Source organism: Bos indicus, chromosome 20, assembly GCF_029378745.1.
Source record: "Bos indicus isolate NIAB-ARS_2022 breed Sahiwal x Tharparkar chromosome 20, NIAB-ARS_B.indTharparkar_mat_pri_1.0, whole genome shotgun sequence".
Lineage (NCBI taxonomy): Eukaryota > Metazoa > Chordata > Mammalia > Artiodactyla > Bovidae > Bos > Bos indicus.
This window is the reverse complement of record NC_091779.1, coordinates 6681765-6701575: the sequence shown is the minus strand read 5'-3', so window position 1 is coordinate 6701575 and position 19811 is coordinate 6681765. Positions and strand designations below refer to the sequence as shown.

The following is a 19811-nucleotide window of genomic DNA, read 5'->3' as shown; positions in this document are numbered from 1 at the left end:
GGGAGGTTACTTGAGATTGAGTGACCTGGAAAGACCTGTCCAGGATGATTTAGATAAAGACATAAACCAAAAAGAATGATGTTGTAAGTAAAAACCCAGAGAAAAAGAATTCCAGAGAGAGGAAATGGCTGTGCAACGAATGGTTTCTACTGAAGAAACAAGAAGGCCAATGTAGCTGGATAATGGTAGACAAAAGAGCAGCATCAGATGAGGAGATGTGTGACAGAGATCAATCACATCATGAAAGGTTTGAAGGCCATGGTGAAGTCTGGATTTGCACTGGGAAGCCACTGAAAGGTTTTACATGGGACAGTAACATCATCTGATTATATTCTGCAAAGATTTAGAAGCTAACAAAAAAGCCTTCAGAAACAAATACAAAGGAAGCTAAATTATGTCATGACCAGAGATACTAATGTGCCCACTCTACCATGAATGATCACACCAAAGAAGAATACAGCTGACCCTTGAATAACATGGATTCGATGCAGGTCTGAAATAGATGGGAATACCAGACCACCTGACCTGCCTCTTGAGAAACCTCTATGCAGGTCAGGAAGCAACAGTTAGAACTGGACATGGAACAACAGACTGGTTCCAAATAGGAAAAGGAGTACGTCAAGGCTGTATATTGTCACCCTGCTTATTTAACTTCTATGCAGAGTACATCATGAGAAACGCTGGACTGGAAGAAACACAAGCTGGAATCAAGATTGCGGGGAGAAATATCAATAACCTCAGATATGCAGATGACACCACCCTTATGGCAGAAAGTGAAGAGGAACTAAAAAGCCTCTTGATGAAAGTGAAAGTGGAGAGTGAAAAACTTGGCTTAAAGCTCAACATTCAGAAAACTAAGATCACGGCATCCGGTCCCATCACTTCATGGGAAATAGATGGGGAAACAGTAGAAACAGTGTCAGACTTTATTTTTTTGGGCTCCAAAATCACTGCAGTTGGTGACTGCAGCCATGAAATTAAAAGACACTTACTCCTTGGAAGGAAAGTTATGACCAACCTAGACAGTGTATTATAAAGCAGAGACATTACTTTGCCAACAAAGGTCCGTCTAGTCAAGGCTATGCTCTTTCCAGTGGTCATGTATGGATGTGAGAGTTGGACTGTGAAGAAAGCTGAGCACCGAAGAATTGATGCTTTTGAACTGTGGTGTTGGAGAAGACTCTTGAGAGTCCCTTGGACTGCAAGGAGATCCAACCAGTCCATTCTGAAGGAGATCAGCCCTGGGATTTCTTTGGAGGGAATGATGCTGAAGCTCAAACTCCAATAATCTGGCCACCTCATGCGAAGAGTTGACTCATTGGAAAAGACTCTGATGCTGGGAGGTATTGGGGGCAGGAGGAGAAGGGGACAACAGAGGATGAGATGGCTGGATGGTATCACTGACTCGATGGACATGGGTCTGGGTGAACTCCAGGAGTTGGTGATGGACAGGGAGGCCTGGCATGCTGCGATTCATGGGTTCACGAAGAGTTGGACACGACTGAGAGACTGAACTGAACTGAACTGATGCAGGTCTTCTTATATACGGAGTCAGATATGGAGGAACCAAGTACAGGAAGGGCCAACTTTAATTTCAACATTCAGAAAACTAAGATCATGGCATCTGGTCCCATCACTTCATGGCAAATAGATGAGGAAACAATGGAAACAGTGAGAGACTTTATTTTCTTGGGCTCCAAAATCACTGCAGATGGTGACTGCAGCCATGAAATTAGAAGACACTTGCTCCTTGGAAGAAAATCTATGACCAACCTAGACAGCATATTAAAAAACAGAGACATTACTTTGCCAACAAAGGTCCGTCTTGCCAAAGCTATGGTTTTTCCAGTAGTCACGTAGGGATGTGAGAGTTGTACTATAGAGAAAGCTGAGCACCAAAGAATTGATGCTTTTAAACTGTGGTGTTGGAGAGGACACTTGAGAGTCCCATGTGCGGCAAGGAGATAAACTAGTCAATCCTAAAGGAAATCAGTCCTGAATATCCATTGGAAGGACTGATGCTGAAGCTAAAACTCCAATACTTTGGCCACCTGATGTGAAGAACTGACTCAATGGAAAAGACCCTGATGCTGGGAAAGATGGAAAGCAGGAGGAGAAGGGGACAAGAAAGGATGAGATGGTTGGATGGTATCACAATTCAATGAACATGAGTTTGGGCAAACTCCAGGAGCTAGTGATGAACAGGGAAGGCTGATGCGCTACAGTCCATGGGGTCGCAAACAGCTGGACACGACTGAGCGACTGAACTGAAATGCTGAACTCAATGACATAAAATGACATGAAAAACTTTTTGAAGTAAAATGTTAACTATTTTATCTAAATTGTCAGAGCACTAGTTAATTGATGCACCAAGATTATTTGTACCTGGCTGCTTAGCCATTGATGGAGGTTCTATGGTACAGAAAAAAACAGGTTCTGGAATCTCCACGCCAGCCAATAAAAGCCTCTCTGCTTCATTGTTTTCTTTCTGCTTCTTTTCTCCTTCCCTTTTGGCTCGACGAGATGCAGCTAATGCGCTGGACCTGGATGAGACAATAGTGTCCCCGGTAGCAGTCTGCAAGCAAACAAGACGCATGAACACAACAGGCAAGCACTCAGCTTCCACCAAAACCATGAAAACCAAAGACAAATTCAATGTAGCACTTTCTCTTCATCAAAACCTAAAAGAGACAAATTCACTAAGCTTATTGTAACTGTACATTCGTAAAGCTAATTCAACGTATAGACTAATTCTATCCAAAACACTGCTATAGTAAATTCTAACAATAAAACACTGCTAGAGGAGGACAACAATAAAACACACATACAACAAAAATACATTTAAAATTCATCTGGCAAATCAAATTTATCTTTGAGCAAAAGAGACAAAAATTCTTGCCCTTACAAGACTTCATTGGAAAAATATCTTCACTTTTTACATAATCAGTTATAAAGTTACATTTTCTGAAGTTATCAAGATAGCAAAAAACCTAATGAGAATAACACTATATAATGCAAACTTAAAACATAAGTATGTATCCATAAATAATGTATTTATTTTACTTGGATTTGAAATTTATATGAAGATAATCCATAGTGTTTATAGCATTCCATAATTTATTTTTCTCTGTATTAAATGTTTGAGATTTGACTATGTTGATGAATGTACTACAATATTCCTTATTCCACTACTGATAGCTTTTGGATTGTTTATGGGTTTTTGCTATGACAAAACACGTACTTTTCATTAAACATTTAAGCTGTTATTTCCTACAGAAACCATTTGGTCACTTACATGTTTAAGCCCAACAGTCAAAGCGATGTTACCAGCAGTCAGTAAAGGGATTTCTATATGTTGGTCAGCAAATGGCAGAAGCAGACGACTTACCCTCTCCCTGTAAAACCATGATTCGTGTTAGTAAAAGTACAAAGACATGAGTTTAGAAATAAGAAGTTTTAGAAAATCACCTAGGCTTCTACTTACGTGCAGTTTCCATTAATATTATGGATGGCCGTTTGGGGTTTTAGCATGCCTGAGTATATGCGCATAAAAACCAGTGGGCCTCGCTGCTTGTCATGGAGGACTTTAAATGCCAGGGCACATAAGTCACCCTTATACCACTGCCTAAAAATCAAGGAGAAATTCCAGAAAAGCCTTTAAAATACACCTCCTATATATCTATATAGGTAAGATCAGAATCACTGCATAAACTTAATGTCCTCCAAAGATTACTCTTATCTTCTGATTTAGTAACCCAGGACAATTAAATAATGTATTCTGTACCTCTCTTCCTCCACTGGACTAGATTACTTATTGGAGATCTTACCATTAATGCTTCAAAACTGGAGAACAACAACAACAACAAAAAATGGATTATCTTCCAAATATTACTTCTATTAGCAAATAATTCTTGCCGAGACATCCCTCCTCAAAAAATACACCTAGGAATATCACACCACTTCTTAAAACCCCATAAAGGATAAACAAGAAGGTACTTTTCAATTACGGCTTTCACTCTCTCCTCCCACTTTTTCTTCAGCTGCATAGCCATATAAATCTACACTATAAACTTGGACTTGTTTACAACACCAACACTTACAGAATGATGTCCTTAAACTGGTGTTCACTGAGAGGTTTCAGAAAGTCTGAATTTGTCTCAAATTGCCAAATTTTGTGCATAGGTACATTTTTCTGAGGAAAATGCTCCATATTTTCATTAGTTTCAAAGGAGTCCATGACTCAGATTAGACACTTCTATTATTGAGCTTCTCTAATCTTTTTCCTGTTCTCTCCAAATTTTATTTAACAACTCCTTATATAGAGAGTTGATCATATACTAGGAACTGTTCTATGTGCTTTATAAATATTAGCTCATTTATTCCATTGTCAATCCTATGAGATAAATTCCATTTTCTGCATTTTACAGATGAGAGGTTAAGCAACTTGGAAGACCTGAGATTTAAATTCAAGTAGTACACAGTCCATGCTCATCATCACATTGCTATAATGCCTTTCCAACAGAGAGAGATGAAAAGTGACTCAGATTCCAGTTAACAGGATTAAAGTCCACCTCTGTCTGCCATTATGCACAAAGCTCACTTAGATTTTAGAGGATTTATTACCAAGGACAAAGCTGTTAGGCACAAGAGCAGTAAAACAACAGACCTTTCCTTACAGTCACAAAATATTTTGAGCTTATGGAAAATCTTGAAATCCAGAGTAAATATAAATATATCTATAGCATATTTATCAAACACCCCCAGTGTACTACTTCTTTTTTTCAGACTAAGATGGAAGGGTCAACACTTATACTTTTACACAGCAAAGAAGTCACACATTCTTAGCGCCTTCTTCAAGACAGCAGGTTACAAGAGATGATGACAAACACCCCTTTCAAGTAAAAATTACAATGACTCTACATTATATTGTTTACAGTAATATTCTTCATCAATGTTATTCAAAAATTGTGATTCAACTACCATTTTTGAAAACTAAGACCTATCTGTCTACCTATCTTTTCAAGCCTGTAAGATTTTAATCTATGTACTTTTATACTTACAGAAATTCATAGTTGCGTTCTTCCGGTGAAGGCAAGTACATAGTAATAGCGTCTAATAAGGGCTGGACCCCTTTGTTTTTCAGGGCACTTCCACAAAGCACAGGCACTGCTGTCTGAGCCAGTGTTACTCTGTGTATTGCAGTTTGTAGCTATAAAGCAGAGATATAAATGTTTTATGTGTAGTATTTGGGTCTCCACCAAAATATCTCAGAATCAGATGACTTCTCTAACTAACCATGTAAAATACCACTCCTCAGCACACTACCATCATTCTTTATGGGCTTATTCTTTATTTTTCACTGTAAATAACACTAATCACTATCTGGTATATTAGATATATATTTATTAGTTTACTGTCTGTCCCCCAATCCACTAGAATGTAAAATCTATATAAGCATTATAGCAAATCCCATAAAACATCACTAAATCACCAAAAACTGGAAAAGTGCCTAAAATAAAGTAGTTGAATAAAAATATTTCTTGAAAAAGTGAGTTAATTACTTGTGATTCAACCTTGATAGTCTACTAGAAGAACTTGTTAGAAATTAGAAATATGAATTCCAGTTTCTTCAAATGAATTAAATCCACATTAAATAAAATCCAAGGCAAAAATGAGGTGTACCAAAGTTAGAAACAACTTTTAAAAGATCACAAAAATCAAGAAAAGCTTAGATGTGTTTGCAAGCTATTGATAAGAGGAATGGTGGCTCAACTTCATTCTATATTGTAAACTCTTTGAAAACAGAAATCATATTATGTGACTATATGGTATAGTAAACATCAAATCTAACCATTCAAATACTAAACAAGAAAAAAATTCAAACTTATAGCACTTCATGCAAAAGAAAAAACATTTTTTACACCTCTAACTTCTAATGGCTCAAAATTAATCTACAGATCTTGTGTTTTTCGTTAACTCTTTCCATGAAAAATAACCAAGCGAATTTGCTGGGCTCATCTTGAAGTCAACTTAAAACACATTACCACTTAAACACTGTTCATGGGAGAAGGTTCCTGGCAGAAAAAACCAAAAATACCTTGAATAAATCCGTCATAATTCAAATACAATTCTCTGGTTTGATGTATTTCATAAGAAATCCAGAAAAAAAAAAAAAAAAAAACCTGGGAAGATCTAGAGTAAGTTTCCACTAACAATTAAAACAGACTCAGAAAAAATGTTCTGAGAAAAATGACCATTATAGTAGTCTGAAATTTCAGTAAATTAAAAACAAAAAACAAATTTCTATCTGTGATTTCCCTACTACTTGTGAAATGATCACAGTGAAAGGAAAAGGATACAGAAAATGAACAATGTTCTCTAATTTTTAACACTGTTCTAATTTTTAAGTTGGCATTTTCTAATGATATCCAAAGTTGAATAAAAAATCTACAATAGTCATCAAACCACATCCAAATAGTAAAACTTGGTCAGAAGTAAATGATTAATAAAATTTACCTTTTCGGCTGGTAGCAAATCAAAATTCTCACTAAATTCTCCTAAAACTAAGTCAGCAAATTCATCATCCAAATCTGCAACCTGTAAGGAAAGGCTTTAGTTCTATAACTTGCATTCATTATCACAACTATAGGTCTATACACCATAAACATCCATTACCCAAATATTTCAAGATAGTTACACAGTCCAACTTATCCAGGCGAAGGAACTCATCACATCTTTTAGAGATTTTCTTTCAAAGCAAAGAGACTGAAAACTGAAGATATGAGCTAATGAGTTTTCTAAACTCATGGGAAGCAGAGCCTTTTGATAAAGCACCTCAATACAGTACTACCTACTCAGAGTACTCAAGAGAAATAAGAGAAAATTGATGATTGATAGCCAAAGACAATATATACAATGGACTGCTGTTTAAAAAAGATCTGGAGGGGACGTCCCTGGCAGTTCAGTGGTAAGAACTCTGTTATTACAATTCAGGGGGCGTAGGTTTGATCCCTGGTCGGGGAAATAACATACCACAATCCTCTGATATTTTAAATGTTCATCGTATCTTCTAAATAAAAGAATACATCTTGTTTATAATTCTTCACTGAGGGAATAAATTTAAGTTGAGAGGGTCACAGTATCATTTCAATAATAAAAACATAAATAACCTCATTCATATTTGTTTCCTAATCATTTGCCTATGTGACAGGAGAATTCAGCTGATAATAAAATTAACAAAAGAGTTTCAATGAGAAGCCTCCGCACTGCAAGAGTGGCCCCCTGCTCACCCAACTAGAGAAAGCCTGCATGCAACAGTGAAGACTCAGTGCCGGCAAACACAAATTTAAAAAAAGAAAAGAAAAAAGTTATGTCACCTCTTTCTCTTGGTTACCCATGGAGATAATACTAGGGCTTATCCCATGAGGCTACTGTGAAATTTAAATAACCAATTCAAACTATGCTTCCAGAACATATGTAAGTATATAATATTCTTTTCATTGCTGTTCACCTTTGGAACACACGAAGTTGATTCTAGTTGCACTAATCTTATTCTCTAATTTAAAACTTTTTATCTGTGGTAAAATATAACAAACATAAAATTACCATCTTAACCATCTCTAAGTGAATAGTGTTAAGTATATTCCCACACGGTCATAAAACTAATCTCCAGAACATTTTCATGTCACAAAACCAAAACTCTATATCCATGAAACAAACTCTTTCTCATTCTCCCTTACCCCCAGCTCCTGGTTAATTATCATTCTACTTCCTGTCTCTATAATGCTGAAGACTCTAGATACTTCATGTAAGTGATATTCTACAGTATTTGTCTTTTTGTGATTGGCTTATTTCAATTAGCATAATGGCCTCAAAGTTCATCTATGTTGTAGCATATGTCAGAATTTCCTTATTAAGGCTGAATAATATTGCACTGTATATATAGTACATTTTATCCACTCATCTGCTGAAGAATACTTGGATTGCTCCCACTTTTTGGCTGTGTGAAAAATGCTGCCAAGAAGAAGGATGTACAAATAGCTCGAGAGCTTGCTTTCAATTTGTTTGGACATATATCCAGAAGTGGAATTGCTAACACATATGGTAATTCTATTTTCAATTTTCTGAGGAACCACAATACTGTTTTCCATAGTAGTTGTATCATTTTCATTCCCCAAACAGTGCACAAGGGTTACAATTTCTCCCCATTCTTGCCAACTTTTTTTTTGATCGTAGCTATCCTAGCTGGTGTGATATGCTGTTATTCTCTAATTCTATACATATGTATGTATTCCTTGTAATGAACACTTTATTACTATCTACTGATAGTCATCTCAAATTTTCCTTATTTTCATTATATACTACCATGTTCTGGAACACTGAGAGATATACATGCAAGTGTAATTTGGCTCCTCAACTATATTACAAAATCCTTCTTAGGTTTACTGATAGGTAGAGGGGTGTGGGGGGTGTGTGTGTGTGTGTGTGTGTGTGTGTGTGTGTGTGTGTGTGTACTGATAGGTAGAGGGGTGAGTGTGTGTGTACTGATAGGTAGAGGGGTGAGTGTGTGTGTGTGTGTACTGATAAGTAGAGGGGTGAGTGTGTGTGTGTGTACTGATAGGTAGAGGGGTGCGTGTATGTGTGTGTACTGATAGGTAGAGGTGTGTATGTGTGTGTGTGTACTGATAGGTAGAGGGGTGTATGTGTGTGTGTGTGTGTGTACTGATAGGTAGAGGGGTGCGTGTGTGTACTGATAGGTAGAGGGGTGTGTGTGTGTGTGTTTGTGTGTGTACTGATAGGTAGAGGAGTGCGTGTGTGTGTGTGTGTACTGATAGGTAGAGGTGTATGTGTGTACTGATAGGTAGAAGGGTGTGTGCATGTGTGTGTACTGATAGGTAGAGGGGTGAGTGTGTGTGTATACTGATAGGTAGCGGTGTGTGTGTGTGTGTGTACTGATAGGTAGAGGGGTGAGTATATGTGTGTACTGACAGGCAGAGGGGTGAGTGTGTGTGTGTGTACTGATAGGTAGAGGGGTGAGTGTGTGTGTGTACTGATAGGTAGAGGGGTGAGTGTGTGTGTGTTTACTGATAGGTAGAGGTATGTGTGTGCACGCATGCATGTGCTTAGTCGCTCAGTTGTGTCTGACTCTTTGCAACTCCATGAACTGTAGTCTGCCAGGCTTCTCCATGGGGATTCTCCAGGCAAGGTTCAAACCCAGGTCTCCCGCATTGCAGGCGGATTCTTTACCGTCTGAGCCACCAGGGAAACCCTGAGAGCTCTTTGGTACAAGTCAAAACACCTCAGAGGGGAACCAGTTATGTACCTAATTATTGATTCCACTTGTGTTCTTTTTATGCCCCCTCCACCTCAAATTAGAGAGTATAGCAAAACAGGTAAGAGCTCTAGCTCTAACTAGGACAGTCTGGGTTCAGATTCCCGTTCTGCTGCTCATTAGCTATATGACAACTTATTAAAGCACTCTAAGCTTTCCTCACCTATAAAATGGAAATACTATATAGGACATCTGCTAATGTAAAAAAGATGATACTCTTTGACCTAGCAATTCCACTCCTATATTTAGCAAATTCTTGCAATGTGTACAAAGAGATACATACCAAGATGTTCACAGAAACACTGCTCATAACAACAAAAAAAGAGGAAACAACCTCAAGTCCATTCACAGGAGAACAGACAATAAACTGTAGGATAATATTACACTGGAACACTATAGAAGACTGAAAAGGAATGAAGCGTAACCACACATCACTCATGAATGAATCTCCAACATGTTGAAAAATGTAATAAAATACAAACAGTATCATTTCATTTACGTAAAAGTCACTCAGTTGTGTCTGATTCTTTGCGACCCCATGGATTATACAGTCCATGGAATTTTCCAGGCTAGAATACTGGCATGGGTAGCCTTTACCTTCTCCAGGAGATCTTCCCAACCCAGGGATCAAACCCAGGTCTCCTGAATTGCAGGCAGATTCTATACCAGCTGAGCCATAAGGGAAGCCCCATTTCATTTAAGTAAAATTCAAAAACATGGAAAATGAGGTATATATCTATGGTAAACTATAAAGTAAAGCAAATGAAAGATAAATACTGCAATCAAGGTGGTGGGAGTGGGTAGATGATTAGCAGAAGGGAGAGAGAACAGGAAGTAGCACACAGAGACACAAGAATATTGCTAATATTCTACTTCTTAAGCTGGGTGGTGATTATACTGGTGTTCACAGTATTATACTTTATATATTCTATATGTAAATTTAGATGAAATGTCACAGTAAACATTTTTTAAAGTTTCTAAATATTTAAGCAATTTTAAACTCAAAGTATTTACTTGTTCAATTAAGGCATTCCTTGCTTCTGTTGTTTCTTTCAGCAATTTAGGATCACTCATTTCCAAGAGGGGTTTTCTCTCAAAGTCTTTTCCATCATCTGAATTGGGATTCCAAAGAAGTTTTTCTGTACGTACTACATCCACCACTCCTTTGAAAGCTTTGCCTTCACCAATTGGTAACTGTAAGTCAGAGACAGACAAACATTTTACTAAATGATCATTAGAACTCAATTAAAACTATACTGGTGATAAAACTTCCCCCACTCACTCCCAAATGTCTCTTATCATCATCATAATCGAAATCTATTTTTACTTATATCCTAACTTCTTCCAAAAGGATTTGAGATAGCTTCAAAAATGTATATAATAATACCACAATAAACTGATAAGGAAACTAAGAAGGATCTGTTCATATTAATTAAACCAAATATTAACCAACCAACCTGTAAAAGCAAAGGTTTTGCCTTCAACTTCTCTCTGATGCTTTCAACTGCATAGTTAAAACTGTAAAAAAATTAAAAATGTTAAGATTCTTAAAATAGGATTTAAGAATGTTCTCTGAAATTATAACCCTAAATTGCTCCTAATGTTCACCATTTAACATTTTTCCACAGGACATCTTGTCTAATCTTTTAATGTTAATTTCAGATTAATAGTCCCTGGAGAAGGGAATGGCAACCCACTCCAGTACTCTTGCCTGGAGAATTCCATGGACAGAGGAGCCTGGCAGGCTACAATCCATGGGATTACATAGTCGGACATGACTGAGTGACTAACACTTTCACTTTTCAGATAAAAGTGATTAAGAATCTATCATAATTCTGCCACACGTGTATTTAGGGCATTTTATTATTGTGAGCTTCATTTAACTAAGTTTGAGGTTAAGATTAAATGAATTCATCAAAGTCACACAGAATAAATTGGAGTTAAGATTCAAATGCAAGATTTATGATTACAAGTCAAAGATTCTTTCTTCTAACAAGTATCAATACATTTGTTATCACACATGACTACCCACTTTCTTCCAAGAGCCAGCTTGATTTTTCTATGCTTTTATCTCAGGCATTCTTCATATCATATGCTATACTGTTCATTTCTGTGCTAACACTAGGGCTGACTACCTATAAAACACATGCCATCTTTGGCATGAGGGCTGATTCATACACACATGCAGATCATTCTGGTCCCAATGTCTTTGGGCAGCAACCTAGTATCCAGGCATCCCCCTCCCATCATTACAGGTTCTGTCAGTCAGTACAGGCAGTACTTCTATCAATCTCAAGGAACTCCAAACAGCAAATGGTCAGAACTTTAGTCTAGCACATTTTGAAGGTTGCTGTGCTTTTACTCATCAAGACGCAAGTCCTTTAAACCAGCAGCCTTAGAATTACTATACAGAGTGACAGAAACACAAAGCATACCTGTGTGGTATTAGAAGAGACACGGTTTATGGTTTCTGTCACTCTCGCACCACACATCAGGACTGCTCCCTTTCACATTTCCCCAAAATCATCAGAATTCTTAATTCTTGCCCTTTCACATTTTCTCCAAATCCTTCATACATTCTTGACTGTCTGAGTTCTGTTCTCAGAATAACGTATCCATTTAGGATCACCACTCTAAGTCTGCAGAATTACCACTACATCTCAGCACTAACTGGTTTGCCCTATATGCGGGTCTCAAAACACCTATGTTCTCCTTCCTAGTTTCTTTTCATTGAGAGCATTTTACCCAGTAGCTAAAGAAAATCAGGGGACAAGGAAGAACATCACTCACTGAGGCAACTATAGGCAACAATTCTCTACCCTCTACCGTTAGCAATGACAGGAGCACCATTCAGCAATACAAGGACTCAGCCATACAACTCTAAATAGAGCCAGTGGAATCAGAAAACATCACTCTGCAGGAGCCTAAAAAATAGGATAAAGCCTCTCTACCTTAGAATCAGAGCACTTCATCATCTATCAGCTCTCTATTAATCCCACATTGTTACTTTATCTATTAGCTGCTTTGAATTTTTTTTAAATGGGATTGAATTGGGATACCACGGAATAGGTATCATGGATTGAATTGGGATACCATGGAATAGATGATACTTTATACGGAATATCTGTTTCTAAATTAAAGTTGTAGTGCATTAAATATTCTCACTTTGATAAGCCAAAGAAACACATTTTAAATACCTTGCTCCAATTTTGTCCATCTTGTTTAAAAAACAGATTCGAGGTACCTTGTGCTTATCAGCTTGCCTCCATACTGTAAGAGTTTGTGCCTAAAGTAAAGATAAGGAAAAAAACACATATTTGACAAAAACAACTGTTACTACACATGAAATAAGCAAACCTCAGCCTGCACTATAACGGAACGGAGCCCTACTCTAGCATAGCTAGTACTACTGCACGTATACCTCTGGACCCACAGTAACGCTGTCAGGTTAAAACAGCTAAGAAAATGATCTAGGGTGACCGAAGATTATGCTTCCATCGAGAATACTTTGGGTGAACCAGGGTGCAAGACACAGGAAATGAACAACCGAGTACTGGGAGTCACAGAAAGAGGACTTAACCAAGAATCACAAGAGCTTCTTAGGCTTCACCTTACTTGGTAACAATCACACTTGGTAACATATAATACTGAACTCATCAGTTTTCTGATCTGTGCCATATGGACTTTTGCCTTAATTAATTCAGACAGTTGTAATGTGAAAAGAATAAACAGGAATGTACTATAAAATGCTACTATGACAAAAATCAAGTATTTTTACTGTGAATGTTTGAATACTCATGTAAACTGAAGAAAATTTAAGGAGGGGAAAGGAAGCCAACACCTGTATTTCTAAGTCACAATTCTCATATGCTTTTTTATTTGGCTTCTTTTAATTCTACTTTCTGTACGTGTTAAATATAAACAGTTTGCCTAGTGGAGAAGGCAATGGCACCCCACTCCAGTACTCTTGCCTGGAAAATCCAGGGACAGAGGAGCCTGGTGGGCTGTAGTCCATGGGGTCGCTAAGAGTCGGACACGACTGAGCGACTTCACTTTCACTTTTTACTTTCCTGCATTGGAGAAGGAAATGGCAACCCACTCCAGTGTTCTTGCCTGGAGAATCCCAGGGACGGGGGAGCCTGGTGGGCTGCCGTCTATAGGGTCGCACAGAGTTGGACACGACTGAAGCAACTTAGCAGCAGCAGTGTAGAGTCTAGACTTTTAAAAACCTCATGTGCTGACATTGTTAAAATAGAAACCAGTTTGTCATTTGTTTTATTAGGTAAAACTTAATATACAATAAAATACAGCTATCCCCTGAACAATACAGGGATTAGGGTGCAAATCTCTGCAAAGTCAAAAGTCCACTTATAACTTTACAGTTGGCCTTCCTTATCTGCAGTTCTGCATCTGCAGATTCAACCAACAATGGTTTATGGAGTCTGAAGCACCTATTTAGTGGAAAAAATCCACTTGTAAGCAGACCCATGAAGTTCAAACCCATGCTGTTTGAGGGTCAACTGTATACAGATTTTAAGAGTACAGTTCAATGAATTTTGATAAATGTGTATACTTCTGTAACTACTACCCCAATGAAGAGATAGAACACATAGAACATTAGAGACTTTTATGTCCCAAGATTCATTCTGCCTGTTATTGAACCTCATATAAATAGCACAGCATCTTTCACCCAATATAATGTTTTTGACACTCATTCCCATTGTTGCATATACTGGTTAATTTTTACTGCTAAATTCCTCTGTATGAAGCCTGGCATGCTACAACAGTCCACAGGATCACAAAGAGTTGGACACGACTGGGTGACTGAACAACAACAAGGACAAGTGTATACTTAATTTTACAAGAAACTGCCAAATAGTCTTCCACTGTGGGTACAGTATTCTACAGTCCCACCAACAACGTGTAAGAGTTCCAATTACTACATATCCTCAACCAAGATTTGCCATCATTCTTTTTGATTTTAGCTATTCTTGTGGGTATGAAATGGTCATTGTAATTTTAATCTGCATTTCCCTAATGACCAATGAAACTGAGCATCTTTTCATGTGCTCATTGGCCATTCACCTGCTTCTTTGGTGAAGCATCCTTGATTCAAGTCCTTTGTCTTTTTTTTTTTTTAACTGGGTTGTTAGGTTTTATTGGGTTATTACTGACATGCAGTTCTTCTAGATACAAGTCCTTGGTCATACACATGTACTGCGAAAATTTCAGTACATACTTTCAAGACAATAATACTCTCTACATAATCAGATGTTATTGCACTCTGGAAGTTTAGCATTCTTACAGTATTTTATCTAGCATTATACATCTTTTTCACAGTCTAAGGCTTGCTTTTGTTTTTTTTTTTTTTTAAGTTTCAAACATGTAATTTTGATGAGGTCCAATGAATCATTTTGTTTTCTGTTTCCTGTGTCTTCTCTAAGAATTGTTACCTGGTGGCCCCACTAATTTTTATGTGAGTTGGAGGGGGGAATATACATTATAAATTTCCCAAGAAACAAAACATATTAAGAAATAAAACTCTCATCACTCCACCTGCCAGCTAAAAGCTCATCTACTATTTTAGCAAATAGCCTCCTGCATCACAAATTCAGAAACTTCCTACTAAGCATATTTCAATCTTGTAAATAATGTAATCTATCTGAATGATTAAGTGTCAAATGCCTGTAAAGAATTATAATGATAGGAAGGATGCAACCACTAGGAAATGAAGTGACTCAAAGAAATACAAATAATAGTGTATAATCAACCTCAGACATCAGTGCCAGGCTTTATATCAAGCAAATATCACTGTCTGTCAGGGGTCCTCAGGTGGACAGACAATAACTGTTTTATTTCCCCTCCAACTTTTCATTTGAAACACTTCAAATCTATAAAAAAGGGGAAAGAACAGTACAATAAATATCGATGTACTCTTCATTCACCTAGATTTACCAAATATTAACATTTTGTTACACTTGCCTTTTTTCTCTCTCTATATAAACACATGTCTCTGTACACATTATGTGTGTGGTGGGTGTGAAAATGTGCCACATGAAACTACCATGTACAGCACAATTAACTGATGGTCCCAACTGTTAGCCTTCTAGATCAACACCATGTTCTTCCAAGGGCCCCCTTCTTGGGGCCTAGCTGTTCCCAGCTAATGACCGAGTTCAGCAGAGTAATAATGTAGGTCTATTCCCACAAGACATGGGTTCCTCTAATAGGTGACTTTGTCTTGAAGACTCCCCAGGGTATAGTCAAACTCTTTTGTAACTGTGCTATAGCCTGAGACTCTTCCTCCCAAATCCCCCTTCCTGGCCCTCTCCTTCACAGGTGTAAGCCTGTCCTGTGGTCTGAACACCCTCTGCCACTTCTCTTTCTCCTTTTTTATTCCCCCCAATAAATCTCTTCTACATCTAATCCCATCTTGGCACCCAAACTAAAACCATGTGTGTATCTGTGAGTGGATGGGAGCTGAGCCATGAGATCACATTGCAGGTGCCATGACATTTCAATCCTAAATACTTCAGCATGCATTTCCTAAGGATAAGGACATTCTCCTACATAATCAGTTACAAAGACCACATTCAGAGAATTTTAAGTTGACATTTAAAAAAATTTTCTGGCTGCACCTGTGGCATGGGGGATCTTAGTTTTCACCAGGGATAGAACCCATGCTCCCTGCACTGGAATGGCAGAGTCTCAACCACTGGACCACCAGGGAAGTCCCCTGATACAATACTTTAATGTATGTACTTCATATTCAAATTTCTGATTTTCCCAAAGACGTCCTTTGTAACCTTTTCGATCCAGGATTCCACTGACAAGGATATGTTACATTTAGTCTTCTTGTCTCTTTAGAATTCTGTAATCTAGAACAGTTTCCCAGCTCCCCCCAACCCCAATCATTCATTTTCCTTATGTTTTTTCCTTATATTTTTCCTCTCAATTTCTGAAAAGCCTTGGCCCGCTGTTTTGAAGAACGTCTTTCAATTTAGATTTGTTAGTCTGTTTTCTCACACTATGAGCCAAACATTTTTACCAGGAAACAATACCCTTCTTAGTGCCTCACATCAGGAAGCCCATAGTGTCGATTTGTCCCATTTTCGGGTGCGCTGATTTTGATCCCTTAATTAAGATACCACTTTTAATAATCTTAAGAAGAACTAATATGGTTCTATATTCAAGGTAAAGCCAATCTTGAGATTACAAAACAAACAAAATAACAGCTAAAGAAAACATAACAGACCCCAGGAGCAATAATTTAAGGATTATTACTATCATTTTCAGGATTTATTCAAAGAGATTTACATTAAGTTTTAGGAGAAAATCCTTCATGTGTTGCTCATATTTCTGCATGTTTTATCAGGAGAGGCACTGACTGCCTTTGTTCCAGACTATCTTTTTAGATTTTGTATAGTGAACAGTTTAGAGACAGCAGCTAGTGTCTCCTTCCAGAGAAAAGGTAGGTAGGCTTACAACCCTGGAAGATAATGTATCCGTTCAGAGCACAGAGCAGGCATGTCTAATGCCCATTATAAAATACCTGCATTAAGCACAGGGTCCCACTGCATGCAGCTGTCACCGGACCTCTCTTTTGTCACCCTAAGGGAATTAGGGCTTGACGAATCAGCACAAGGAAACGTTGATACTCTGGATATTGCTATTTTGGTGACTAATACGGCCTTTCATCCTTGACTCAGGAATCTTATGTCTTCTGCCAGAATCCATAAAGCTATGGCAGACTAATTTGTTAGCTTGAAAGTAAGAATCCAGCTCTTCTCAAAACCAACTTTCATTATTTCCTACAGAAAAGTAAATTTTACTTTCCTTTTACTCTGAAGTACATGAGATCACATCTCAATATTAAATTCCAAATTATTCCAAATTCTTTTCATCATAATTGGACTTATATGAGCTTACCAAAAAAGGGTTATAATACCACCAATTTGGGCTTATGAAATAAAGGGCTATAATAATATCAATCTCAGCTTACCAAATAAAGGGTTATAGTTAAATCAATCTGATGCATTCTACTTTTTAAAAAAAATAATACTTTCTACCTTTACTTTGGCAATATTTTTTACCTCTACACCGGCAGAGGCATCAAACACGGCCACTGCACCATCTAACACTCTCAGGCAGCGCTCAACCTCCAAGGTAAAATCCACATGACCTAAGAAAAGATGAGAAATATAACACCCAAAATATAACACCACAACCACAACCACCACATGATCCAGCAATCCCACTTTTGGGTATACACACAAAAGAACTGAAAGGATAATTTCAAAGAGATATTTACACCTCCATGTTCAGAGGGGCACTATTCACAATAACCAAGAGGGGGAAGCAACCCAAATATTCATCAATTTTTTGTATTCAAATATTCACCATATATTTCTGCATATACACAAAATTTTGTATGTATCCCATAATGTCTTCCTTATGGGCAATGGAATACCCTTCAAAAGGAAGGAAGTACTGTCACAGGCTATAATACAGATGAACCCTAAAAAGTTTTGCTAAGTGAAATAAGCCTGTCACCAAAGGACAAATAGTGTACAATTCTATTATAAGCAGTATCTAAGGTAGTCAGTCTTATAGACCTAGAAAGTAGAATGGTGGTTACCAGAGGTCAAAGGGACAAAGAGAAGCTGTTTAAAGGTACAGAGTTTCAGTTCAAAAAAATGAAAAAGTTCTGGAGATCTATTTCACAATAATGTGAACAATCTTACTCTACTGAATGGTACACTTAAAAATTATTAAGATGGTGGATTTTACATGTTTTTTACCATGATTAAACACACACACAAATAAAAAAATCTCAAAATAATGTAGCACCTCTGCACTGCTGAAACAGCACTATACCTGGTGTATCAATAAGATTGATTCTATACCCCTTCCAATCAAATGTGACAGCAGCTGACTGAATAGTTATGCCTCGTTCTCGCTCTTGAGCCATGAAATCTGTCACTGTGTCTCCATCATCAACATCTAGCCAGGAAAAGAAATGACATAGTTAGGCTTAAAAGCAAGTATATTTTATAGGCCTTTGATTTCTACCTGACATAGTTTAATATGCTCTAAGGAAAACTGTTCATAAAATAAATTATTTAATATTTAATTCCCTTAATCCTTTTCTAAATTAAGCATCATTCTAGAAAAAGTTTTTTTAGCAGATGAGAAAATACAGCAGTGGCCACAGGATTGGAAAAGGTCAGTTTTCATTCCAATCCCAAAGAAAGGCAATGCCTAAGAATGCTCAAACTACCACACAATTGCACTCATCTCATACACTAGTAAAGTAATGATCAAAATTCTCCAAGCCAAGCTTCAGCAATACATGAACCATGAACTTCCAGATGTTCAAGTTGGTTTTAGAAAAGACAGAGGAACCAGAGATCAAATTGCCAACATCTGCTGGATCATCAAAAAAGCAGGAGAGTTCCAGAAAAACATCTATTTCTGCTTTACTGACTATGCCAAAGCCTTTGACTGTGTGGATCACAATAAACTGTGGAAAATTCTAAATGAGATGGGAATACCAGACCACCTGACCTGCCTCTTGAGAAATTTGTATGCAGGTCAGGAAGCAACAGTTAGAACTGGACATGGAACAACAGACTGGTTCCAAATAGGAAAAGGAGTTCGTCAAGGCTGTATATTGTCACCCTGCTTATTTAACTTATATGCAGAGTACATCATGAGAAACGCTGGGCTGGAAGAAACACAAACTGGAATCAATATTGCCGGGAGAAATATCAATAACCTCAGATATGCAGATGACACCACCCTTATGGCAGAAAGTGAAGAGGAACTAAAAAGCCTCTTGATGAAAGTGAAAGAGGAGAGTGAAAAAGTTGGCTTAAAGCTCAACATTCAGAAAACGAAGATCATGGCATCTGGTCCCATCACTTCATGGCAAATAGATGGGGAAACAGTAGAAACAGTGTCAGACTTTATTTTTGGGGGCTCCAAAATCACTGCAGATGGTGATTGCAGCCATGAAATTAAAAGACGCTTACTGCTTGGAAGGAAAGTTATGACCAACCTAGATAGCATATTCAAAAGCAGAGACATTACTTTGCCAATAAAGGTCTGTATAGTTAAGGCTATGGTTTTCCCAGTGGTCATGTATGGATGTGAGAGTTGGACTGTGAAGGAAGCTGAGTGCTGAAGAATTGATGCTTTTGAACTGCAGTGTTGGAGAAGACTCTTGAGAGTCCCTTGGACTGCAAGGAGATCCAACCAGTCCATCCTAAAGGAGATCAGTCCTGGGTGTTCATTGGAAGGACTGATGCTAAAGGTGAAACTCCAATATTTTGGCCACCTCATGTGAAGAGTTGACTCATTGGAAAAGACCCTGATGCTAGGAGGGATTGGGGGGCAGGAGGAGAAGGGGACGACAGAGGATGAGATGGCTGGATGGCATCACCAACTCTATGGACATGAGTTTGAGTGAACTCTGGGA

At 37.8% G+C, this 19811-nt stretch overlaps 1 protein-coding gene across 5 annotated transcripts in view; it reads right to left on the bottom strand.

Annotated features, from left to right (window-relative positions):
* Positions 1-19811, bottom strand: part of GFM2 (GTP dependent ribosome recycling factor mitochondrial 2) — a 70523-nt gene that overhangs the window by 37283 nt on the left and 13429 nt on the right. For all 5 annotated transcript variants that reach the window (XR_011562397.1, XM_070774529.1, XM_019982849.2 and 2 more), the window contains 10 exons: positions 18209-18334; positions 17425-17513; positions 12529-12617; positions 10789-10849; positions 10346-10525; positions 6517-6597; positions 5061-5209; positions 3485-3625; positions 3296-3395; positions 2386-2575 (listed from right to left, as the gene is read on the bottom strand). Coding sequence is in view for 4 of the 5 variants with exons in the window: in XM_070774529.1 (XP_070630630.1) it covers positions 2386-2575; positions 3296-3395; positions 3485-3625; positions 5061-5209; positions 6517-6597; positions 10346-10525; positions 10789-10849; positions 12529-12617; positions 17425-17513; positions 18209-18334 (1206 nt within the window). In the remaining variant the exon portion in view is untranslated. The remainder of the gene's footprint in view (positions 1-2385; positions 2576-3295; positions 3396-3484; positions 3626-5060; positions 5210-6516; positions 6598-10345; positions 10526-10788; positions 10850-12528; positions 12618-17424; positions 17514-18208; positions 18335-19811) is intronic.